The sequence below is a fragment of the Pelophylax lessonae genome (assembly GCF_965119305.1).
Source record: "Pelophylax lessonae genome assembly, chromosome: 5".
NCBI classification, from domain to species: Eukaryota; Metazoa; Chordata; class Amphibia; order Anura; family Ranidae; genus Pelophylax; species Pelophylax lessonae.
Genome location: NC_138772.1, coordinates 182,796,663 through 182,822,691, shown reverse-complemented (window position 1 = coordinate 182,822,691; position 26,029 = coordinate 182,796,663). Strand labels below are relative to the sequence as shown.

Genomic DNA, 26,029 nt, shown 5'->3' with positions numbered 1-26,029 from the left:
GAAAAAAAAAAATGTGAAATAAAAAAACCTGTAAAGATAAAAGGCATAATGAGCTAGTATGCATCGCATACTAGCTCATTATGAAGTACTTGCCTAAAAACGAAGCCTCAGCAGTGCCGACAGGACGGCCAACATGTTCGGCCGTCCTGCTTCCTGGATCGCGTCCTCCGGCCATCTGATTGGCCAGAGGCACGATTACATCACTTCCGCGCATGCGCGCGGGACCCGCCAGTCACGGCACAGGGCTCTGAAGGAAATGGCACGGGTGGCCATTCTTTCAGAGCGCATGCGCCGATGACGTCATTGGCTGCATGCACTGTAAATATCTCCTAAACTGTGCAAGTTTAGGAGATATTTATAGCACCTATAGGTAAGCCTTAACATAGGCTTACCTATAGGTAAAAGTCTTTAAAGTGGGTTTACAACCAGGATAAGTTCACCTTTGTAAAATAAAAATAAAAACGTGCATCTTATAGGGGGGGGGGGGGGGGGGGGGAAGATTTTTGACTTACCATAAAATCCATTTCTCTGATGTTCATTGATGGGACACAGCTTCTGAATTTATTGGGTTATATTGGCGCCTACAGGAGTAGGACACTAGGCAGAAAAAGAATCTGGCTACGCTTACCAGGGGATATACTCCGTCTCTCTGCAAGCGGTACTCCATTTTGTTACAAGCTGTGTCAGAAGAATTACCACTCCACAGGGGTGGGTGCTGCATCTGTCATACATCAGAGAAATGGATTTTACGGTAAGTCAAAAATCCCCTTTTCTCTTTCGTTCATTGAGGGACACAGCTCCTGATCTTCATAACCATTGGGATGTCCAAAAGCAGTGTTAAACATGGAGGGGTGGGAACAGCAAAAAAATTCCCAAGGCTAAACAGTAGCCAACCAGGCAACAGAAGCTCAACCAAAACAACTGGAGCCCACCTTAAAAAACAATACACCCTCAAAGAGGATCAGGTCCTCTAAATAGCAGCCTGCAAAACCTTACGGCCAAAAAACTGGATTTTTGTAAGAACTTATCGTAAAATCCTTTTCTCTGAAGTTCATCCACAGACGCAGCTCTATCTAGTCAGAGATTATAGGGTTATGCTCCTCCTATCAGGAATAGGCACTAGGCAGGAAAAAATCCCCCGTTGGCATAACAATGCTAGCACCGGGGCTAACACTTTTGTGAAGACCCGAAGAGCAGAGGCGAGACCAAAGGGTAATACCACAAACTGATAACGCTCCTCTCCCGCGGCAAAGCGGAGGAATCGCTGGCCACCACCATGCGAGTGGACTCCATCCTGAACTTCTGCACCCGCACATAGTTCTGCGCCTTGAGGTCCAGGATTGAACCCGCCTTGCCTTCCTTGGAACTGTAAACCAGTTTGAGTAAAAACCCTGAAAACCTTCCGAAATCGGAAGCGGGACAATCATCCCTTGAAGCAACAGGTCTTGTACTGCCCCCAAGAGATCCTGTAAACGGTCCGGGGAAAGGCGTGAGTTGGAAGGAAAGAACCCTGCCGGGGGACAAGAGTGAAACTCGATCTTGTAGCTGGACGAATGACTTTGTGGATCCACTTGTCTTGTAACAGGGAACTCTACGGGTCCGGAAACCAGCGAAGACATCCCTCCACCTCCGATACGGGTAAGGGCGCACCTACATTCTGAAGGAGCCTCGTCCGAGGGTCTGAAAAAGCCTGCTCTCGGCTTGCCAGACCAGGTTCGTTTGGATCCTCCGAAGGAGGTCTTGAAAGGCTTTGTACCCATGTCAGTCGCCCCTGAGGGACGAAAAAGCTCCTTATGAGCCGAGAAGGAGGGCCCACGTCTACAACGAGGTTCATTGCCCTTAGTAGCCTGCAGAAGAAAAGTACCCTTTCCCCCTGTGAGACCTTTAATGTCGTCATCTAGGGTAGCCCTAAACAGGGAATCCCCTTGAGAGGGGAGAAAATCAGTCAAGGCCTTTTTAGAAGTCTGATCAGCAAACCGCCATTTAAGCCAAAAGACACGCCAAAGAACACTGCCTTAACAGAGAGCCGAGCCACTAAGGGAGCCGCATCCAAAGACATCACAGAAAAACTGCAGCCCCTGGACCAGCTGGTCCACCAGCTCAGCAAAGGCAGGGGGGAGCTGTTCTCATGGCGTAAAAGCTTAGCTCACTTGGTCAGGGTTTGCGACACCAGGGCAATGGGGAATACCGGCCTCAGTGCCGAACCAGTCAGAGTGTACACAGTGCCACAGCCTCCGACTTCCTGTCAGCCAGATCCTTAAAGGCCGGGGACTCTTCAACCGGGATCATGGTTGCCTTGTTCAGTCTGGAGACCGGAGGGTCCACATTTGGTGGAACAGTCCACTTCTTAATAAGGGACTCCTCATAGGGGTAACGCCAATAAATCACTTAGGGACACCAAGGGGACGCTTTGGTTGTCACCACTCTTTTGCGACAATTCTGTCAAAATACGCGGGGAAAGGAAACCCCTCTACTGCTCTAGATGGCTTGTGAATGCCAAAGGGAACCTGCGCCTCCATCGCAGCTGCGTCCTCCATCTTCAAGGTCTCGCGCACAGATACAATCAGTGCTTCCACCAGCGCCTTTTCGTGCATGGTTGCAGATGTGGAGGAATAATCCTCACTATCTGAGGATTCTGGGCTTGTGGTCGCAGACCCAGCAGGGTGACCCATGTCCACTGCAGCCAAATTAGTTTCAGGATCTGATGAGACAATGTGATGGTTAACTTTCCTGGTCTTTTTTCTTTTCTGAGCATGACCAGTCTTGCAAATCTGCTGTCTGTCGGTTGAATTCTGTACTGACTGGCGAACAATCGGCCGTTCTGGTGTCGGCATACAAAAATTTTAATGCTTGCACGACAGATTCTGTTCGGCCGAAAGTGCGCTGTCGGAAGCATCATACTAACAAGCCGAAAATCGGCCGATCGTTCGGCGGCCGAACAGTTTCGGCCGACAATCGGTACGTGTGTACGGGACTTAAGTCCTTACTCCTGACTAGGCAAAACAAAAAAACTGAGTACTTATTGCAGAGAGAGGGAGTATACCCCCTGAGACGGTCCATAGGCATAGCCAGATTATTTTTCTGCCTTGTGTTCTACTCCTGTAGGGGGCAGTATAACCCAATGGTTATGAAGATCAAGAGCTGTGTCTGTCAATGAATGAAAGAAACGTACATTTATTAATATTTTTTCTTTTTTACTAGGAGCCTGCAGATCGTGGGTAAAATGTAGGGCTCTTACAGGCTCTCTGTGTAAGCTGTCTTTTCGTACCTCACACAAGCAGGCAGTTATACACTGACAGGAAGCAACAATGAACTAAATAGAGCGCTCAACAGCACCCTGGTAGTTCATTGAGAACTACAACATGACAGCCGCAAACGTTGTCGGTACTTGTAGTTCTCCCATTCACAGAAATCTGTGATTGAATGATGTAGGGGCGGAGCACCACACAACTGGCGACAGTGAGGGGAGAAGATCCCCTGCTTGTTGTCACAATGGGGGCTGCTACATCTGTAACATGTTACACCCAGAATACGGATGTAACATGTTACAAAAGGTGATCTTATCCTTTACAGTGATACTAAACTTTTTTTTTTCTTTAAAAATAACAAACAGGTTATACTTACCTGCTCTGTGCAGTTGGTTTTACACAGAGTAGCTTAGATCCTCCTCTTTTCGGGTCCTTTGCCGGCGCTCCTAGTCCCTCCCTCCTGTCAAGTGCCCCCATAACAAGCAGATTGTTATGGGGGCGCCCAAGCCGAGCCGCAGCTCTGTGTATCCAGTCAGACATGGAGCTGTGGTTCGGCCCCGCCTCTTTCATCTCATTGGCTGACTTTGATTGACAGCAGCGGGAGCAAACTGCTGTCTCTCAGTCAATCAGGATGAAGAGTCCTGGATGGTCGAGGCACTCGTACACATTGTTGGATTGAGATGGGGCTCAGGTAAGTATTAGGATGGCTGCTGAACACTAAAGGTTTTTCATCTTAATGCATTCTATGCAAAAAACCTTCAGCCTTTAGAATCACGTTAAGGCTCCATGTACACTAGCGTTTTTTAGAAGCTCAAAATAATGCTTGAAAAATGCTGATAATAGCATTTTGTCCCAGCCTCTAGTAGCATTTTAGTAGCTTTTAAAAGCATTTAGGAGCACTAGTGTTTATTACACTACATGAAGGGAAAAAAAAAAAAAGCTAAAAGCAAAACTGTTACAAGGATTTTAGTAGCGTTTTTTTTTTTTTCCCGGCTCCTAGAAGCTGAAGCTCAAAAAATGCGAATATCCTAAAAGTAGTGTGCATGGACAGATAGGATAACATTTTTTTTGCTTCTAGGAGCAGAAAAAATGGCAATAACAGCTTCTAGGAGCTAATAAGACAAAAACGCTAGTGTGCATGTACGCGAAAAAAGAAAAAAAAAATCCTCGTTACTGTTTTTTCTGTCCAGCCCTACTTTCCTTGCCTGTCTATTACCTTCAGAGTGTGATTGGGGACAATAAGGAGGCAAGAAAAGCAGGAGGCTGTGGACCACACAGCAGAAGTCACCTGGTTACTTTTTCCTGCACCATCCAGTTTAATGTACACAAGACCGTTTACAGTATTAGTATCTTTGCATGGAGACAGTGGTTATCTGTGGCTGGACACCTGTAAGTGCTTTAACAATGTAATCTTGTTTATTTACTTAGATTTGTTTTCTTTGTCTTCTTCCAGTTGCGATTTCAAATTTTGTCGGTGCTCTTTTTCCGTCTCCAAAATCTCCAAAAGATTCTGTTAAGTAAATAAACATTCTTTTAACCAAAAGGTTTGTGCTATTTCAGAGAAAACTGTACTCGGACATGACAGGATTCAAAAATCAACAGATGGATCAAGCAATGTATTGAAAAAAATATATAATAATACTCTCGCTAGTCACAACTGTTTTACTTGATCTAAACAAAGCTTTTTCCCACCCACTACAAAGCCAAAATAATGCAGGTATGGAATAGCTCGCTTGTCTGATGCACTCTGTCGTCTGTCTGACCAGCTTTAAAAGGAAGCCTGCACTGAGGAATATGGAGGCTATCAGTAAATGCAAATTAGCAGTTAAGACTTAACTCGGATTTTACTTGCAGTATGCTTAATCAAGGACAGTGTTCGAGTCTGTGGTGGCTAGGCAATAAGCATTTTCAGGTGGTGAGCAAACCTTTATATTTTAATTTAATGGGAAGCCTAGGTGGCAGTCAGTTTCTTGTTTCATATATTTTTTGGATACTCCAAAAATTTGATATACCTGCCATAAGTCCCAACTTCTCTAGTCCAGCTGGAAATTTTCACAACGTAAAAACAAATCCAAAAATGAAGAGTAAGAACCTCTTTAAAATGGCTAAGGTGTGCAGTCAAACTCTAGAACTCAAACACAAAGCCCTCACCATAGTCCTTTGGTGGTAATTGTCTTAGGTCTAGGAAACGCCATAAGTTTTCTCCCTGAATAGTCTTACAAAGAAGGGTATAGGCACACAATACACAAGTGACCAATCAGCAGGCCAGGGCCCTACAATGTGGAGAGTATACCTATGGCTATAAAGATAATGAATTGGTATTGACAAAAATGCCTGGTGAGTGCTGCGGGGTCACTTTTAACAGTCAAATGTGTGAAGGCCTGGGATTTCAAGTGCAAGGATCCTGCCAAACTAAATAAAATCTATTTTGTGTGGACTAATAATTTTATTAATTATTATCAAATTAGACTAATGGCAGAACATGTAGGCCAATTCAATAAGTCTGCTTTATTAAGGGAGTAAAGTAAACTTGGAAAAAGTGCCTAAATTGTCATAACACAACACACACCTCAAGATCATTGATTTCCTTGTTCCCAGACCACCTTCGAACCTCCAAAACCTCATCAGCCAGGAAGGCTGCCCATCAGTGACTGTTTCAGGTAAGTTTTCCCTCGCTTTAAAGTCTTTTAAATACATCTCTTCAATACTTGTAATATTTTATTAATGTTACAGTGTTATTGTGCACCATTTTTCCCCCAGATTGTTGAATCAAGTTTTGTCTATTTCGCAGAGTTACAGTGGGTGCTATACCAGTCTTCCTCTGAGACCCACATCTTCCATGGCTGATGAAGCTTCCACTCTCTGCCAGTTGCTATGTCACTTGTGCCTATCAAGCACACACCATAACCTGCGCGTGACAGTTGCAGGGACAAGCTTATGACCAAGGACTGTCAACAGTTGAATGCAGGCATCAAACACACACTTAAAGCTGAACTTTTTTTTCACCATCATTCCCACCATAGAACATACATCTGTACCATGTTGCTCAGTTGTATGCAGATCCCCTGATATTCTGGGTTTAGTTGTGGCTTTGCACCATGTAACAGTCTGCAAAGCATGATGTAGACCGAGTCTCTTCCACAGCCACTTCCTGCAGCATCTCTAGCCTAAAAAACTCCCCTCTGTAGTCTTTCAGTCTGTGCAAATGATGTAACTTCCTTCACAGCTCTGATGGTGGGTGGGATGACATACATCTTAATTAGCATCCAATCCTGCCCAGTCAAACCTACAGGAAGAGTCCAAATCTCCAAAGTCCCAGTTCTGCCTCACAGATCACAGCTTTATTCAAGAAGTAAACACCTTCAGACACAGCCTGTTCTGAGAGCTAGCTTTGCTGCTGCTGAGCAGGATTGAATAGATTCCAATACCAATTCATTGCCGCCCAGTTTAATATGCCACCCCGTGTGAACAGGAAGAGTCCCACTCCTTAGATCCCACTCTCCAAGAGCCATGCTCTCTGTGATCCGATTCATTTACATATGAAGGGAAACCCCTGCATAATACCCTTCCATAGCCCTCCCTCTTTAGTATTGCAGTAAGTCATTATTCTTTGGCATTCTGAAAGACAGGAAAGACGCAGGAGAAGGTATGAAACAATTATACCTGCTTTATAGACTGAAGAGTGATCTGCATTCAAATCACTCTTCAGAGAGCATTTGACAGAATGTGACGAGTTGTATCATCTTCTCATCACCTATTCTAACCCTCTAAGTGCTGCAGTACTGCACTGCAAACATTTACATTGTGTGCAATTGTAGTGCGGCTCCATTCACTAGAATTGGTTGTGTCTGGTAGGCAGTAGTACCCACAAAGCACAACAGGAGGTAGAGTTCCCACCACAGCCGTGAAGCAGAGCACTGCAGTCATAGCCTCCAGCCTCTGCCCCTTCAGCTAAAAGGGAGGGGGGGGGGCAGTAAAACCTTGTGGTTGTGCTGAATTTTTACACAATTAATTTAAACAAGCCCTAAGACTGCAATGCTTCAAGTAATCCCTTGCATCTCAGGCATCATTCACACTTTGTGAAGGAGTGAGCATTTCTGCTCACAATAATTTTAGTGTGTTTGGTGACTACACATACACTTTACAACAACCAAAGATTTGTGTGTGACTAAATCAAGATGTGTGTGTAAACACTATATACACATTACAAATCATGTCTTTTAACAAAAGACAAATCTGTGGTTTCTCGGTTAAAAATAATCAGATCAGAGCAGAAAAAACCATGATCATGTGAACAGTGATGCTGGTCATATACGAACCGAAAAATCTTTCAAAAATCTGTCATTTGGTCCATTCGTTTGTTTTTTGTCCAATTAATGGCCACAAATAGAAAATCAAATTTTAACTTTTCAGAGCTGAAAAATCGAAGGAACAGTTTGGAAAATTCCACCGAACGAACGATAAATTGAAAGGTTAATGTGTTTCTCACCCAAACTGTTTGTTTTATCACAAATGCCTAGTGCAAACGAACAACCGATTAAGGTCCATTGAACAATTTAATCGATCAAAATTCGTTCATTGCATGATGGCAAAATGGTTTGCGCTTGGCCGAGTGTTCGTTATTCGAAAACGAGTTTGAACGATTTTTCAGCTAGTGTATGGCCAGCATTATATGTGTGTGCCCTTTATAACTAGAACAACAGTTCTTGTCCAAGAGATGGTTTGTAAGGTTACACTTCCTACTGTACAGCACTCTGCTCACTGCAGAGAGGAATGGAGTGTGGGAGGGGATAACTCAATTCCATTCTTCTCCTTTAAACACCCACATGAAGGCCCAGAAAAACCCGCAGTAACACCTTGTGACCCACCCACACCAACTCCCAGAACTGGTACAAGTGACTCCCATAGCCCAACCTGAAACTACAGAGGCTCAAAAGATGGGACATAGTATCGGGACTGGTAAAGGAAGGAAACAGGAAGTTTGAGAACTTTGAAATGCCAGGAGAAGGAGTGACATTACAGACACAGAAACCTGCAGTATACAGCTAAAATGAGGCAAGTTACACATAAGCTGACACTGGGGTTGTGATTCATTTACATGCACAATGCATCCGTTTTGGAGAGGAAAAGCTGGAGTTCTTGAAGTGTTGGAATAGGTCAACCACTACATTATCATAGCTCTGGAAATCTCAGCCTTGGAAATCTCAGCCTTAGGTAAAGGGAGGGAAAAAAAGCCAATCTTACACCAAGTTCAGCTTTCACCGTTTCATTCTCACGTTTGCTGTCAGAAAGCTCTTGTTTTAGTTGATCGGATTCAAACTTCATGACTTCTTCCAAGTTATCATAAGCATCTTGAAGGGATCGCTTCTCCTCTAATAAACTTTCATGTTCCAACCTAATTTATTAAACAGAAGTAAAACACGACTTGTCAGTCTCAGCTTCTGACCATGCTTTTTTTAAGTGAACACATATGTTAATCAAATTTCCCATGTTTCTTTTATGGTCTTTAGAGAAAGAATGGGTCAGAGTCTAGCGCTGTGCACCGAGTGCCTCTGGCACTCAGGTTTTTAGGTTATCCTGTAGAGCAGGGGTATTGAATTATAATTCATCGAGGTTCGGTCAGTAAAATTTCCTTCCAGCAGAGGTCCGAATGTCATAACGGTACCTATGGCGCATTTTCAAGTGTGCCAAACCGCATGTTGCTGCAGCACCCATAGGGCTTGGTGCGGCGCAATGTTGGAAAAATAGAATTTTTGTAAGAACTTACTGTAAAATTCTTTTCTCCGAGTCCTCTGACAGTCGCCCCCCATCCATTTAGCCTTCACTATTGGGTAATGGCACCCTTTGCAGGAGTAAGCTAGGCAGTTAGAAATGTTAATAAAAACCTTTCTATACCTAGACACACCTCTAGATGGCCGACCCCAGCCATTATCCTGATCCAGTTACCACTGGTCCTCAGTTTGTAGCAAGCAGTACCGGAAGGCAATAACCCCCAGATCCAAAAAACTAGAGGGGCAGGGGCGGGGGCGGGGGCAGCGACTGTCACAGGACTCAGAAAATAATTTTACGGTAAGTTCTTACAAAAATTCTATTTTCTTTTACATCCTCTGACAGTCGCCGCCCATCCATTTAGCCTTTACGATTGGGATGTCCCAAAGCAGTGCAGGTGTGAGGGGTGGGAAGACGCAACCAACTTAAAAAAGGTAACGAAAAAAAACACCCCAAGGAAGAGACAGAAAAAAAAATATATGTCTCTATAAACAACCGCCGCACTCAAAACTATGCGGCCAAAGGCCGACAACTGACCCTTTATCGTGGTCAGCTCCAAACGCTGATCCACCCCTTCCTGCAGGAAGGCCAAAACCTTCGCCACTGAGGAGCGAGGATGGAAACCATGCGACTCGCACCAGGCAATATACGCTTTCCAGGTGCGATGAAAATCTTTCTAGAGGTAGCTTTACGAGCCTTTCAATAAAGTTAGGGATCACCGCATTCGGAAGACCCCCATCTCTCAAGACCTGGCTTTCAACAACCACGCCGTCAAAGCCAGAGACTGTAAAGCAGGATGGAAGATCGGCCCTTGAGACAGATCGTCTCTCACCGGAATCTGCCAGGGAAGCTCGACGACCATCTGCACGATGTCCGCGTACCAAGACCGACGTGGCCAGTCTGGGGCCACCAGAATGACCTGTATCCGTTCCGACGCCAACCTGCGGAAAAACCTGGACAACAGTTGAATCGGAGGGAAGGCATACATCAGCTGATACCGATGCCAAGGCACCACTAATGCATCTGTGGCGTCCGCCAGAGGATCGCGAGTTCTAGCCACGAACCTTCCGACCTTTTTGTTGAGACGGGACGCGAACAGATCCATGTCCGGAGTCTTGGCAGAAAAATGCCCTTGGCGTTAGTAAAAATCCGCCCACAGTGTCAGTAACTGTCACATGCTGCTCAGTGAGAAAATGGAAGGGAGGGAGGAAGTGACCTCACACGCCCCTAGAGGCCTTGCCCATGAGCCACAAAAAAATGGTGCCTATAGAAACTCAATGTAAAAAGTCACCAGCAAGATGGCCGCTTCCCCTAATAGGCATGCGCCCTTAGCCAAGATGGTGCCGATTGTCGCCAGGACAAGGTCCTAAAATGGCTGCTGCCCACACACAGATCTCAGCCACCTGCCCTCATCTAAAATGGTGGCCGGGCTAAACGGCGCCAAATTAAGCACATACATGCGGTCTGGCCACCACAGGGGACCCCAGGGAGAATCCCTCACAGATATGGAGCCCTCCCACACCCCCTAGGTACAGCAAGTACCCCGCACAGCGCCCTCAGCAGGGCCAGGGAGGAAGGGAAAATACACCAAACCGGCCAGAAGGGGGATCCCACAGAGACCACCAGTCCTGCCATCCACTAAGAGTGGGCCCAAAAACCCCCCTAAGTGTCCTAGTCCCAGGGACAAGGAGGTATCAGTACTCACCAGTCCCGGAAAAGCGGGCACCGCTCTGATACGGGAGACCTCCCACCCTAAATGGGGGTGCTGTCAGCCAAGGAGAGATGCTAGCAACACACGGGCGTTCCGGAGTTGAGGCACTCTCGGCAAAGATGCATCTCCGTAGGCTTGTCCCCATTCCGAGGGGCACTGTCGTTGCGAGGCCTGGGCGCACCAGTAACCTGCGACGCTCGTTGGCAGGCTGGGACTACATAAGGATCTAGAATACCCAGTGCAAGGCCCAGCTCTGCAGTCACTTGTAGTCCTCCAGGAAAAGTCCCTAACCAACTAGTGATAGTGAGAGAAATAAAAATCTATTTTCGGAAGAAAAAAATACACATTGTGGGAAAAAAAAACCCGAAGAAAACCGAGACGCTAGGTCCCGGCCAGGAAGAGATAGCCTACTCCAAACGCTAGGCAGCATAAAACTGAGGACCAGTGATAACTGGATCAGGATAATGGCTGGGGTCGGCCCCCTAGAGGTGTGTCTAAGTAGAGGTGTGTCCAAGTATAGAAAAGTTTTTTATTAACATTTCTAACTGCCTAGCTTAATCCTGCAGAGGGCGCCATTACCCAATAGTGAAGGCTAAATGGATGGGCGGCAACTGTCAGAGGGCGCAAGAGAAAAAAAGGTCAAGGACTGATTTCTCTGTTTCTCGCAGGTACTGAAGCCCATTAAAATGGGCTGATCTATCCACAATATGTGCACCTAAGGCACATACACAGATCTGAACCCATTCTTATATCAGAGTCTGAACCCATGAAAATCACAGTCCCCTCCCCCTTAACAAAGATCCCCTCTTGATGAGTTGTCCTCAGCTCCCACCTTACAGCACCCACCTCCAACTCTTTTACAGTAGTGTTCCCACACTTATTTGACAATACTGTCCTCTGCCCCTATTTACATTATCCCCCCACATCACTGTCCCCAGCCCCCCTCCTTCCAGGTCCAGACCCCCCCCCCCCCCCCCCAAAAAAAAGGTTCTCAGCACCCCCTCCCCACTTTAATATACTCAGAGCCCCCATATAAAATTTTGCACATCACACCCACCCCCATACACAAATTTTACACATCACCACTAAGCAGGGCAGTGGTAATTCGATAAAAGATCATCCAGCAAATGAGGGCATGACACACACACTCCTCGGTTCCTTTTCAGCCTTTTGACACTAGTGTCCTCACCCCCCTTTAACTAGTGTCACCCTCCTCACTGTCTTACCTTACACAGATCAGAAATCAGAAAACCGCACGTCTGGATGGAGGGCGGGAGTTGCAAGATAGTGATTGGTTGCAAGGACTGCCCTTCATCCTAGAAGCCAATCACCTGCTTGTTAACCTCAGGCAGTTCCAGCCCTCCATCCAGAACTGTCCTGCCTCCTGCTGTTGGGTCTGTGAGGTTTACAGAGCGATGGCAATGGGTAGAAATGGCTCCCAAAAAGGGAGTACCGTGGCAGTCCAAAAGGGACAGTGACATGGTCCGCATTTGGACTGCGGTCTGACATTTAGTGATGCCTGCTGTAGAGTTTTGCATTTCTGTATGAAGGGTGAGGGCCACAGGCCGGGTCCAGTGCTCAAGGCAACATTACAGAAGCTGCAATCATATTGCCACAGTGGTTTTGAAGCAGCCAGGTGAAGGAGATTTATTCACACAAAGAAGCAAGCATAGTCTTCAATTTTCCAGTAGAAACATAATCCTAAGCCAGAAACCTGCTCTCAGAGAAAGGTTGTCCATCTCCTAAGGACATTAGCAAAAAAAAAAAGAGGATTGCTGGGATTGGAAGGGGTTATTTGAACTGTTCTAACAACTTTTGTTTGTCAGGGTCCTCACATTAAGGTGGCAGCATATAACCCAGGGTCAAGATTCAAAAGGGGCCTGTACTAGAAAATTAAGAAAAATCTTTTATATTACAGTAGAATTCCAGGAAAACGTGACCAACTATTACTAGCTGTATCATGGCCTGGATAAAGAGCACCTACACAGACATATCATGGTCATATTAGCAGTCAACTCCAAAATACCAGCATTACTAACCAATACAGTTATACGTCAGCAGCTACACACTGGGTCAAGTCTTACCTGTGTTTTTTTTAAGCCCAAGAACATTAGGTAAACATGTGTTTCACTCTAAAAGGCTAGGAGCAGGCACAATGGGGATGAGCTATTACAACTCTGGCCAGAAAAGGCTTTTGCTATGCTTCTTCTGGGATACCTTTCTTTTTCCACCTGGGGCCTCAGCCCTGTCTTTTCACCGACTCTTTCCAATAAGAATGTCTTATTGATAAGGAACTTTAGTTTAACAGGGCTGTGGTTTGTGTAGTTTGTGCTTCCAAGTTAAGAAAAGAAGCACAGAGAAAGCTTTTCTGGACATGAACGGTAATCGTAAGTGCCTTGTGGTACCTGCTCACAAAGTTTTAGATGCAGTGCAGGACATTTTCAACATGCTTTTGCATACCTATATGCTTTGCAAACCTTACAGCTAAGTTGCATTCTGCTCTACAGGCAAACTTAGATGGCTGAATTTTTGCTACAGTTAATCAAAAGGAAAACATAAAAAAGTCATCTATTAGAACTATTGACTTGTACCAACCATTCCAAGCATGTATACCTGACATTGTCCAATTGCAGCTGCACATTTATGTGACGGTCGGACAGTTCACTCATCTCTTTTTCCTGTTTTTCTTTGTATAAACTGTACTCCATTTTCACAGCCCGAAGCTCGCGGTCTGCAGACTGAAGTACTACACGTAGATCGTGGACCTCGCTTTTCAAAACTATGAACAGAAAAATCCAGCCTTCAAAAATACTATAACATCATGAGAACAACACTAGGATTAAAGAGAATATTAATTGTTGACTTTAGGCTGGGTACACACTATAAAGAGAGAGAGAAAAAAAAAAAAAATAATTTCCATACGAGGAATTATCCTTCGATTTTTGTATAGTGTGTACACAACTTTCGACATCCGATTCAGACTTGCCAAATGAAAATTTCCGATGGGATAAACTCCAACATTTTTCTGGTACTTTAGCAGAATTAGCAATTTTCATTTAAGGTGTATGGTTTTCGTAGAAAAAAAAAAAAAATCAGATACGAAAGACTGCGCAAACAATCTACGCTACAACATTTCTACGTCAAATTTAAAAAAGCCTTTGCTGTTCGAGAATTTTTGTACATTTGGTGCCATCCTTGGCTTTGACTTGCTGCGATAGTTTTCCCAATTTTCTTATAGTGTGTACTCAGCTTAGAATTACATGGCAGAATTTGTGATAAGTATCAGTAAAAACCCTTAAATGATCGTTTACCCATTGATTCTTAAAATTAGTTAAGTTGACATGCATCTAAATACAAAGCCTGTTTTAAATGTTGTATTGAGAAAGGGTTAGAACCCCTGTCAGGGTTTTATTGAAATTTTTGTCTCTGCTGATGAGAATCACCCCATGTGTCCTGGTGACCAGTGTGTCACCAATAGTAATTAAAGCAAAATACAAATATAAAAAAAAAAATGGATAGTCTAATGGGAAACCTTATTCTAGTTGATACACAGTGGAGGAGGGAACTTTTTTTATACAAGCATGATACGCCTTTTCTATTATAAACACCGCAGAGTGCATTTCGAGCTCATTCATACATGTGGTAGCCCCTATGAAAAGTCTTTTGACAGTTGGGAAGGAGACTATATGTCGCCTCCTTGCCACCTGTTTTAACCCTGTAAATGCCACATCATTGTGCTGCAACTGCATGCATTACATGCAGTTGCAAGGCCGTTGCAGCATGGCCCCGTCCCTTACACTTAGGTTGTAATTTCTCACCAGGGGAGGGGGGAAAATAGGTTGTATTTGGTGGCAAAACCATCCGCGAAATGCAACATCCTGTTTCATTTTTTATGTTCACGCAAAACAAAGCATCACAGCTGTGGCAGGTGTACAGTCCTTAACGGCTGCATGCCCTTCTTTGGGTGGGTAGTTAAACCGCAGCCCAACTACCAGCTTTAATTGTCCCTGCCTGCCTGTGGAAGCAAGCCCTTAAAATCCCACTAAGGGCCCTTTCACACAGGCATTCAGTCTGGATCTTGGCATATAAAGAATAGTGCGCTCAACAAAATCTGGTACATAAAAAATGCACATATATGAAATCGCCAATCATCTAACAACGTAAATGATGTGATAAATAATAAACCACATAAATAAACAGTATCCCAATACTGTGCAGATGGAAAAAATCAAAACCATAAAATCTCCCCGCAGGGATACATGAATGTGACAGTGCACCAGTAATATGAAAAAGTCTTTAAATAAAATGAATAAACGTGGTAAGTTCAGATCTTGCAATTGTGAATCAAAAGATTAGTGAATCAAAACCAAGTGAAGTGACCCCTTACTGAATGACAATATAATTCAAATCCCGTAGTGATCACACTTTCCAATCGTGATGATAGAAACGTGTATGTCGTCACCCAAGTTATAATACAGGCTTCTTACCAGAAATGGCTAGAGGGTAGGCTTTGAACCAATGTTGGTATATTATGGATATTAAATACAGACAGTACACAGGACCGGCTCCAATTCATGAGACACAAGATATTCTTCCCTCCACTGGGGCGTATCAGGCTCACGTATATGGATGATGGTAACTGTCTCTTGTTTAACTCCACCAAGAGAAGGAAAAATAAAGTGCCAATAGTGCATTACCCTTGATAACGACTTTATTAAATGAGAAATAACACTTGCATGGCATCAGATGACCATACGCAAAACACTGATTCCTGCTGAAAGACGCAGCCACATGCAGTGCGGACCACGTGGCATGATGGCGTGGCAGCCCCCCCCCCCCCCAACGCATTTCTCCCCCGGTCCCAGCTGACGCCTAGTAAAGAGAAACGCATTGGGGGAGCTGCCACGATGTCACGCCACGTGGTCCGCACTGCAGGCGGCCGCGTCTTTCAGCAGCAATCAGTGTTTTGCGTAGTGTCATTGGATGCCATGTAAGTGTTATTTCTAATTTAATAAAGTCGTTATCAAGGGTAATGCACTATTGGCACTTTATTTTTCCTTCTCGTGGTGGAGTTACACAAGAGACAGTTACCATCATCCATACATGCGAGCCTGATACGCCCCAGTGAAGGGAAGAAGATCTTAGGTCTCATGAATTGGAGCCGGTCCTGTGCACTGTCTGTATTTAATATCCATATACCAACATTGGTTCAAAGCCTACCCTCTATACATTTCTGGTAAGAAGCCTGTATTATCACTTGGGTGACATCATACACATTTCTATCATCACAAGTGGAAAGTGTGATCACTACGGGATTTGAATTATATTGTCATTTGGTAAGGGGTCACTTCACTTGGTTTTGCTTCACGGATCTTTTGATTCACAATTGCAAGATCTTTTTTCATATTATTGGTGCACTGTCACATTCATGTATCCCTGCGGGGAGATTTTATTGTTTTGAATTTTTTCATCTGCACAGTATTGGGATACTGTTTATTTATGTGGTTTATTATTTATCACATCATTTACGTTGTTAGATGATTGGAGATTTCATATATGTGCATTTTTTATGTACCAGATTTTGTTGAGCACGCTATTCTTTATATGCCAATTATTTCTTTATTTCTCTTGCTGCCACATATTTATTTAGGTTAGCGCACCCTTTTTCCCCATCTATTCAGTCTGGATCGGTCTGTCTTTTTCCCAGACTGAACCATTATGTATGTCCAAGGGTCCGTTCCCATCCAGGCATTCCGGATCGCGGGCAGAAACTGAGATTCTGCCCGCAAACCGGAATCGCGGCACACACTTGCGATCCCTGTCCCTTTCAATGGCTCCCCCATCGCAATGTGATTTTGCTGCGATTGATACCCGATGAATCGAGGTAAAATTGCACAAACAGAATCGCGGGGCGCCTGTCGACCAAAAGAAGTTCCAGGACTTCTTTTGAGTGACAGGCGTCCCACGATTCGGTTTGCGTGATTTTTGCCCGATTCATAAGGTGACAATCGTGGCAAAATCGCACTGAGCTGTCAAACAAAAGACAACAACAAAAACACAGGTATTTAGGAGACAGCAGCATTGCATCCTAAATGCCTGTCAGCCGCACATGCACCGCTATATATATATATATATATATATATATATATATATATATATATATATATATATATAAATATATATACATATACATACATACATATACATATATATATATATACACATACATACATACATACATACATACATACACACACATACATAAAAAGAAGATCCACTGGGAATCGCTTCACAGGGTGACGCAAGTGTAAACAAGCCCTTAATGAGGCAAAAGATGATCAGCACAGCAAAAGAAGGAAAATAAAACCATCCACGTAACCCCACTTTTAGCGAAAAAACAATTAGATATTACCGGCAGTGCCACCTGTTGGTGATTATAGGCGTTATAGCACCATTACCATACAGGGCTTAACATTAATATCTTACTGCATTATTTGCTCATCCACATGCTAGAATTCATAACTGACACATAAAGCCCACCCTCTACTATTTCTCACCATCTTCTCTGCCTTTAAAGTCTTGCTGCTGTTTTTCAAAAGCATTAATCTGTGCAAGAAGTTCTTGATGCCTGTTGTTCCAGCTTGATCTTTCTGATGAAAAAAGCTGTAAAATACAAGATCAGATTTTCTGTCAGATAATAGACAACACGTGTAAAATTCTTTACCTCATCTCTTAGGATTTTTGTACTCACTTTAAAATCTCTCCTTCTTGAAGTCCATTGAGGGACACAGGAATTCAGAGACTGTCTCATTAAGCCTGGTACACACTAGCAGTTTTTTTTTCGTTCAATCCAGCAGGCTGAACTAAAAAAAACCAAAAACTGAATGGCTTGAGAGGAGATGCTGTGCTAACAAACAATCTGATGTTAGTACAGCGATTTCCCCCTCTGAGCTGTTGTATTCTGGACAAGAGGATGGCCTCCCGCCAAAACACACTGGTCGGCCCTCTCAGCCATTGGCTGCTAGCGCTAATTGGATGCTGACAGGCAGACCTTTTTTCAGTCATGCCCCTTCGACAGAAGCCAGATTTTCTGACAGCTTCTGTCGAACCAGCTGCCATACACACGGGCTGAATACCGCCTAGGGGTGAGGACATGGTGCTCTGATATACGTTAGGTTTTTGATACTGTGTAATGTTTTTTACATTTTCTAATTGAATGAACATATGGATTTGGTAGCTTTAAAATTGGTGTTTTGCCCACTTCCTTCTTTGTTTCGTGAGGAGAAAGGCAACCTTGTGAGCATTGATAGACTGCGCATATACTGGTTAGGTCCAAATGGTGGTATTTAGAACTGACTAGATTCTTGACTGTCACTAGACAAAAGTACAGAATCCAATCAATGTGAGCGGCGAACAAGGGCCTTCACTAAGGAATGAGAGGCAAGTGGTCTTTGAAAAAGAAAAACTAAAGCCAAGATTTGATGCTGATCAAGAAGAAACTGAAGAAAAAGATAGGATTCATTCACAGAAAGCTGTGATGGAATTTTCTTATTTTGCACCAGGAGAATTACGCATACCAAGTGTGATGATAGACTTTGGGAAGCCCATTTCCCAGCTTTCAAGAGGTATGACTGGCCCCGATGAGCCCCTGTCCTTCAGGACCTGGGCTTCAACAGCTAAGCTGTTAAAGCAAGCAAGGTGGAAACAGCTAAGCTGCAAGAAGCAGGGTGGCGAACCAGCCCTTGGAACAAAAAATCTGGACAATTTGGGGGGCCCTCAGAGTCTACCAGCAGCAGGAAGTCAGAGTACCACATCCTTCTGGGCCAGTTCAACACAATGAGAATTGCCAGGATTTTCTCTATGGTGATCCTGCAATGAGGAAGGAGGGATTTTCAGAGGCAGCAAAAGCGTAGATCAGGTTGACATGATCCCACTGAGTGTTTAGAGCAAACACTCAAAGCTAGAGGATCCCTGAATCTTTGCTAAAGAACCAGGAGACCAGGAGATCCACGTCTGGCATCCCCCACCTGTTAAAACATTTTGAAACACCCCCCGGGGAAAGAGACCATTCTCCAGAGCCCAGACAACGATTGAGGAAGTCCGCCTATCAATTTTCTACAACTGCGACATACATGGCAGTCAGGGCTGGAATGTAAAATTCTGCCCAAGCCAGGATCTGATCTGCTTTTCTGTGAGCTGTAGAGATGCCATATATAAATCTCATTCAAGGACCTTGCTTTGTGCACTGGTGCGCAGTCATGTTGAAACAGGAATGGGCCATCCCCAAACTGCTTCCACAAAGTTGGGAGCATAAAATTGTCCAAAATGTCTTTTCGTTCACTGGAACTAGGGGGCCAAGCCCAAGCCCTGAAAAACAACCCCGCACCATAACTCCCCCTCCACCAAATAATGGACCAAATTTGGACCAGTGCACAAAGCAAGGTCCATAAAGACATGGATGAGTGAGTTTGGGGTGGAGGAAATTGATTGGCCTGCAAAGAGTCCTGACTTCAACCCGATAGAACACCTTTGGGATGAATTAGCGCAGAGACTGCGAGCCAGGATTTCTCATCCCCATCAGGTGCCTGACATCACAAATGCGCTTCTGGAAGAACGGTCAAACATTCCCATAGACTCACGCCTAAACCATGTGGGCAGCCTTCCCAGAAGAGTTGAAGCTGTTATAGCTGCAAAGGGTGGACCAACTCAATAATGAGCCCTATGGACTAAGACTGGGATGCCATTAAAGTTCACATGCGAGGCAGGCGTCTCAATTTTGGTACCGTATATTCCGGCGTATAAGACGACTGGGCGTATAAGACGACCCCCCTAATTTTCATCTACCAGTAATACTTATACTTAGGTTACCTTGGAGATATTATACTCGGCGTATAAGACGACCCCCCATTTTTTGGGGATTTTTTTGAGGTTCAAAAGTAGTCTTATACGCCAGAAAATACAGTAATATAGTGTATGTGAACTGTCAACAATGAAAATACATGGTCAGCAACTGTGCCACATATAGAAAACAAAAACAAAACTATATTATGGTGAACCAACCTCTTCCATCTGAGTGGAATGATGCTCCATCTTGTTAACCTGTTGTTGTAACTTCATATTTTTGCTCTCTTCCTCATCAAGTTTAGCTTGCTGTGTGGTCACTTGCTCCTGTAGCATAATTTAAACAGATGATCAAAACGTAAATTCTCTAGCACTCAACTCCACTAGCCAGACCCAAAATTCAATTATAACCAGTTTATAACATGTACATTAAAGCCAGGCTTTACTGTAGGCATTTGCAAAAAAAAAAAAAAAAAAAAACAACCCACCGTGTAGTTCTACTGTAAATTGCTTATGTAGCTTAGAAAATGCTAATGGAGACATCTTTATTTAGTCTCCAGAAATTCCAAACACGCCTATCTCGTTTATATAGCCTAGCTATGGATTGGCTATGAAACCCTTTATAGTAGAGCCTCTCCTGTAAGCTCATTCAGTAAATATTGTAAAATTTCACATGAGGGGGGTAAGGCACAACCTAGAGGTAAACATCAGCATGGATCAGCTAACCTGGTATTTAAAGGGGGACAGGACAGTGGAAACAAGCAATATACAAACAGGGCAGGGAGTTCACTTAGAACAGGGGCTTTTAGGACTACCCAGATACACATATACTGAATAACATTGTGCTATCTTAGCTGTAAATATGTAGAAAGCTAAACTTGACTGTATGCAAATCAGTATTTATTAAAGAGGTAAATACAAAGACAAGATCAGTTAAACATTGTGCCCTACAGTGTACACAACAGTTTAACATTATGGAAGGTTTTCAGGGGGAAAAACAGTATTTTTGTTTTACCGTAAAATCCTTTTCTCTGTTCACTGACAGACACAGCTTCAATTCTTCAGACCATTGGGCTTATGACCTCCCTCTTTAGGAGTACGACCACTTGGAAACCTTTTTGGTTACACCCCTGGGTCAGTCACAGAGGGTATACCATCACTTTCTGTGACCACGTAGCCGCCTTGCACACCTGAACCACTGACGCCTGATGACAGAAAGGCCCAGGAGGCACTAAGCGCCCTCGTAGAATGCGCAGGGAAAGGAGGAACCTGACCCTTAATGGAGTAGGCCTGCACCACCGTCTGCCTGATCCACCTGGAAATGGTTGCAGCAAATGCGGCCTGCCCCTTGCGAGGTGCATCCTTAAGAACAAAGAATCTGATTCTCCAATCGGTTCAGTCACCACCAGGTACACCTGAATCACCCTTCCCACATCTAAGGACTGTAAGGCAATTTCCTTAGGATATTTTGGCTTAGGACATAGGGACGGTAGCACAATGTCTTCATTCAAATAAAACCCTTGAACAACCTTAGGAAGGAACGCCTGACAGGGTCGCTACACCACTTTGTCCCTATGAATCACCAAGTAAGGGGACCGACAGGACAACGCAGCCAACTCCGACACACGACGTACAGAAGTAATAGCCACTAAGAAAGCCACCTTCTGCGACAGAATGAGCAGAGGAATTTCTCAAATAATTTTCCAAAGTAGGCTTTTGAAGCACCGACAGAACCAAATTGAGATCCCACGGAGGTACAGGGCGTCCCTGTAGACAATCCGTCCATTGAGACAAAGTTGGATCGCCCGAATATCCAGGATGTTGATCGGCAACCTGGACTCCTCCCGAGTCCAGACACCTTGGGTCGAACACACTCCAAGACACTTACCCATCCAGACAGACTGGCATCAGTGGTGATTACAGTCCCAATACAGGGAAGAAAAGATTTTCCCAGACGTAGAGCCGGGGAGCGGAGCCACCATAGGAGAGACTCCCTCGAACCCCGACTTAACAGGATCAGATTGTTCCATGACAGCAGATCCTTGTTCGATTTGATCAGAATCTCCCATTGTAAGGGTCTGGTGTGGAACTGCGCAAACGGAACCACCTCGAAGGAGACCATCAGCCCCAGCACTTGCATGCAAGTCCTGAGTGATGATCGATGGTTGGACAACAGGAGCCGAACAGTATCCTGTAGCTTCAGAAGCTTTGTCTGAGGAAGAAACACCCCGGCTGATGCTGAAGCGTGAGACAAAAAGTAGTCCAGCTTTGTGGACGGAGACATTACTGATTTCTGAAAATTCAGTGTCCACCCAAACTCCTGCAGGGTGCGCACCAGAATGTCCAAGTCGGCTTCTAGAGCCGGGGAAGACTTTGCATGCAGAAGCAGATCCTCCAGGTAACCTAGAACCACAATCCCCTTCTGCCCTAACAAGGCCAAAACTGGGCCAAAACCATTGTGAACACCCGGGGAGCCGAGGCGAGACCAAAGGGTAATGCCACGAATTGAAAGCGCTCCTCGCACACGGCAAAACAAAGAAAACGCTGATGCCAGACATATATTGGAATATGAAGGTAAGAGTCCTTGAGATTGATAGAAGCCAGCAGATCTCCTTGATGAAGGAAAGCTACTTACTGTGCAGATGGACTCCATCCAAAATTTCTGAACCCGCACATAGTATTTCAGAGCCTTGAGATCCAAGATCGGAAGAACCTTGCCTTCCTTCCTGGGAACTGTAAACAGATTTGAATAAAAACCTTAGAAACGTTCAGACTCTGGAACCGGCACAATAACTCCTTGTGCAAAAAGGTCCGGCACTGCTTCGTAGAGGCCCTGTAGCCGCTCTGGAGACAGGCGTAAGTTGGAAGGAAAGAACCTTGCCAGGGGCAAGGACCAAAACTCGATCTTGTAACTGAACCAAATCCGTTTGTGGACCTATTTGTCCTGAATGAGCAAGATCCACAGATCTGGAAAGAAACCAAGATGTCCCCCCATCCCAGACACAGGTGAGGGCACCCCTTAACCACTTAAGCCCCGGAAGATTTTACCCCCTTCCTGACCAGGGGGTATTTTGCGATTCGGCACTGCGTGACTTTAACGGACAATTGCCCGGTCGTGCGACGCTGTACCTAAACGAATTTGGCGTCCTTTTTTTCCCACAAACAGAGCTTTCTTTTGGTGGTATTTGATCACCTGTGCGATTTTTTGATCATGCGCTATAAACAAAAGAGCGTACATTTTGCAAAAATAGCAATATTTTTCACTTTTTTTTTATATGAAATTCCCCCCCCCCAAAAAAATGTAAAAATCAAAATTTTTTAACATTTTCGGCCAATTTGTTTTATGCTACCTATGTTTGGTAAAAAAACAATCGCAAAAAGCGTATTTTGATTGGTTTGCGAAAAAGTTATCGCGTTTACTAACAAAGGGAAAGATTTCTGTCATTTTTGTTGTTTTTTTTTTTAACGCGAAATGGCGACGATCTGCGATTTTTTTTTTGCGGTACTGCGACATTGCGGCGGACAGATCGGACCCTTGACTGACATTTTTGACACTTTTGGGGTTGGATTACCAGTGACATTACTGCAGTAATCAGTGCTATATATATGCACTGTTACTGCAAAAATACACTGGTAGTGAAGGGGTTAACTTTATTTGAGAGGGAGGGGCTGTGTGTGTCCCTAGGAGCGTGCTTTCTACTGTGATTGGCTGTGGCTTGAGCTGTAAGGACACTGATCAACGGATCTACATAGTAGATCCGTGTGATCAGTGTCTTTACACCGAGGAGAATGACAGGCAGCTTGTTTACACAAGCTGCCTGACTTTCTCCCTCTCCCCCGCCGATCGCAGAGTGGCCGGCGGACATCGGGTCCGCCGGTCACACGCGCGGGGGGGGGGGTCCGTGACCACGCGGGGGCGCGCGCTCGCTCCCTAGACCCTCACAAGCAAGCGACGTAGCCCTACGTCACTTTGCCTGTGAGGGGCTGACCGCCGACGTAGATAGTCGTGCGGCGGTCGGCAAGTGGTTAAGGCTGAGGAAGGCTTGTCTGCGGAACCTTTGGACTTACCAGTCCAAGGTCTCTTGGAGCCTCCCGCAAAGTTACGGGTGGATCTCAAACCTTTTTCCTGCGAACCAGATGGACAAAAGGGCCGCTTGTGAGCCGAAAAGAAGGGACCCCGCTTATGCCGAGGTTCCTTGCCCTTAGACCCTTATTGATCTCTTCCATAGAGGCACCAAACGGTCACCTACAAAAGGAAGATCAGTCCGCACCTTTTTAGAAGCCTGGTGCGCTGACCAGTACTTCAACCAGATCATGTGGAGCAGGATCACCGCCATCACAAAAACCCTGCCGACCAAGGGGGCCGCATCCAGGGCTACATCACAAATATACTGTAACCCTTATATCAACTGATCCGCCATCTCAGAAGGGTGTTGACTCCTGTCCAGATCCTGGCACGAAATCTTAGCCCATTCTGTTAAGGTCTGGGAAACCAAGGTGATACATCGCAAACACCGGTCTCAAAATGGAACCAGCCATGGTGAAGAGGCACTGGACCACAGCCTCAGCTATTTTGTCCATGGGATCCTTCAAAGACGGGGAATCCTCCAACGGCAAAAGTGTGGCATTATTGAGCCTGGAAACTTGAAAATCCACAGACAGTGGAACCGTTAGTTTCTTTAGAAGAAACTCCTCAAAGGGATATCTTCTAGCAAAACGTTTAGGTATACCAACCATGCGTTTTGGGAAACCCCCCTGACTAGTGACAATCTAGTCAAAATAGGCAGGAAAGGGAAATACCTTGTTCACCTTGGAAGATTTGCGGGTGCCAAATTGCACGGGCGTAGCCGACTCAGCAGCAGCAATCAGGGCCTCCACCAGCGACGAATCATTCTCACTATTAGAGCACTCAGCATGCGTGGACGCAGACCCAGTGGGCTGACTCTCGTCCACGGCAGCATAATCCACCTCAGAATCAGAGGATACAAGTGAAGGCGGGGGTGCTTCTTGCCAGGTCTCCTTTGCATGGCCATATCTACTTTGGCTACTAGCGACTGCAGGGCTGCCCTCATGGCTGCCAGGGCAGACTGAGATCCTGAGGGTCCTGCAGCTCCCAGGAGTGGATCGGGTTGTGAAACATGGTCCATTGGCTCCATGACCATAAAGGGTCAAACTGAACCACGCTGCTCAGTAAAGAAAAAAAATTATTTTTTTTTTTAAACAGGAGGCCCCTCCACCCCTGTGGCGCTACAACAATCAAGCACCCGCGGCGCTATATACAGCAAAGGAAGGAATTTATTACCCCCAGACTCCCCACCCTATCTGGAGAGCGCCAAATATGGTCTGTCACACTGCAGGAAAAGGAAACGCTGACTTGACACTAGAGGCCCCCACAGCTCAGTACTGCATCCGACTACAAGAAAAGGGCCACCAATGAAACTATGGGGAAACCAAAGACATGGACGCTGGACTACACAAACATGGCCACCGAAGCTGGGAATACAGAGACCACGGCAAAATGGCGGCACCAAGCAGCGCTGCAAGGGACCCTGGACCCCACAGAAAAAAAATTCACAGACCCCAGGAGTGGACTCCCCTGCAGCGCCCAGGTACAGCCACCCCCTACAGAGGGCCCACAGTGGCAGCACCCACCGCTCCTCCAGCCCAGCACCACCTACTCAATTCCACCCATGCCCCCAAAAAGGGGCCGGGGGGGGGGGGATAGGGGACAGGTGAGGGCACAAACTTAAGGGGGAACCCCGCCACAGAGAAGGGGGAAACACAAAGGGGGGGGAGGACATAGCAGGGGCCTACCATCCGGGGGGGGGGGGCGCGACCACCCCAGCAATTCCACAGGAAAGGAGGGGGGACACTAATCACCATACCACGGTCACCAGGCGGGCGCCACTCCCAGCAGTCCATCGCACCATCTTAGAATGGGGGTGCTGCGGCCTGAGGTACGCTGCGACTTTGGTCGTGACCATTATCGTGACCAGAGCTATGTGACCTCGTGAGGTGTTTCACTCGCCGGTCAGCCCCTGTCTAGTGGGGCTATGTCGTGACCAACCTAGCGGAGAGCTAATATCCAGTGCCTCATCCAGTCCGGCTGTTAATTCTAGTGCACACACCCAGGAACAGTTGATTGTAGTTCACACTGGAATAAAAATAATAAAAAAAAAAGCAAATAAAAAAAAAAAAAAAATTCCATTTAAATAAGAAAAAATGCCAGGACTGCAGATCCCAGCAGAGAGTCAGGTCCTGACTAGACAGAAAAAAAACTTGTATCCTACAGCAGGAAGTGATGGTATAGCCTCTGGGACTGCCCCAGGGGCGTAACCAAAAAGGTTTCCGTCAAGTCCTACTCCTAGAGAGCGAGAACATAAGCATGGTCTGAATAATTGAATCTGTGTGTCAGTGAACGAAAGAGAAATGGGATTTTTGACTTACCGTAAAATCCATT

The 26,029-nt window shown here is 45.3% G+C and overlaps 1 protein-coding gene across 1 annotated transcript in view; it reads right to left on the bottom strand.

Moving 5' to 3' along the window:
* Positions 1 to 26,029, bottom strand: part of KIF15 (kinesin family member 15) — a gene marked incomplete at its 3' end in the record, with an annotated part of 260,968 nt that overhangs the window by 65,515 nt on the left and 169,424 nt on the right. The window contains exons 18-22 of the mRNA XM_082258917.1: positions 19,789 to 19,896; positions 17,286 to 17,391; positions 13,342 to 13,507; positions 8,493 to 8,643; positions 4,673 to 4,758 (exon numbers count right to left, since the gene is read on the bottom strand). Of these exons, the coding sequence (XP_082115043.1) occupies positions 4,673 to 4,758; positions 8,493 to 8,643; positions 13,342 to 13,507; positions 17,286 to 17,391; positions 19,789 to 19,896 (617 nt within the window). The remainder of the gene's footprint in view (positions 1 to 4,672; positions 4,759 to 8,492; positions 8,644 to 13,341; positions 13,508 to 17,285; positions 17,392 to 19,788; positions 19,897 to 26,029) is intronic.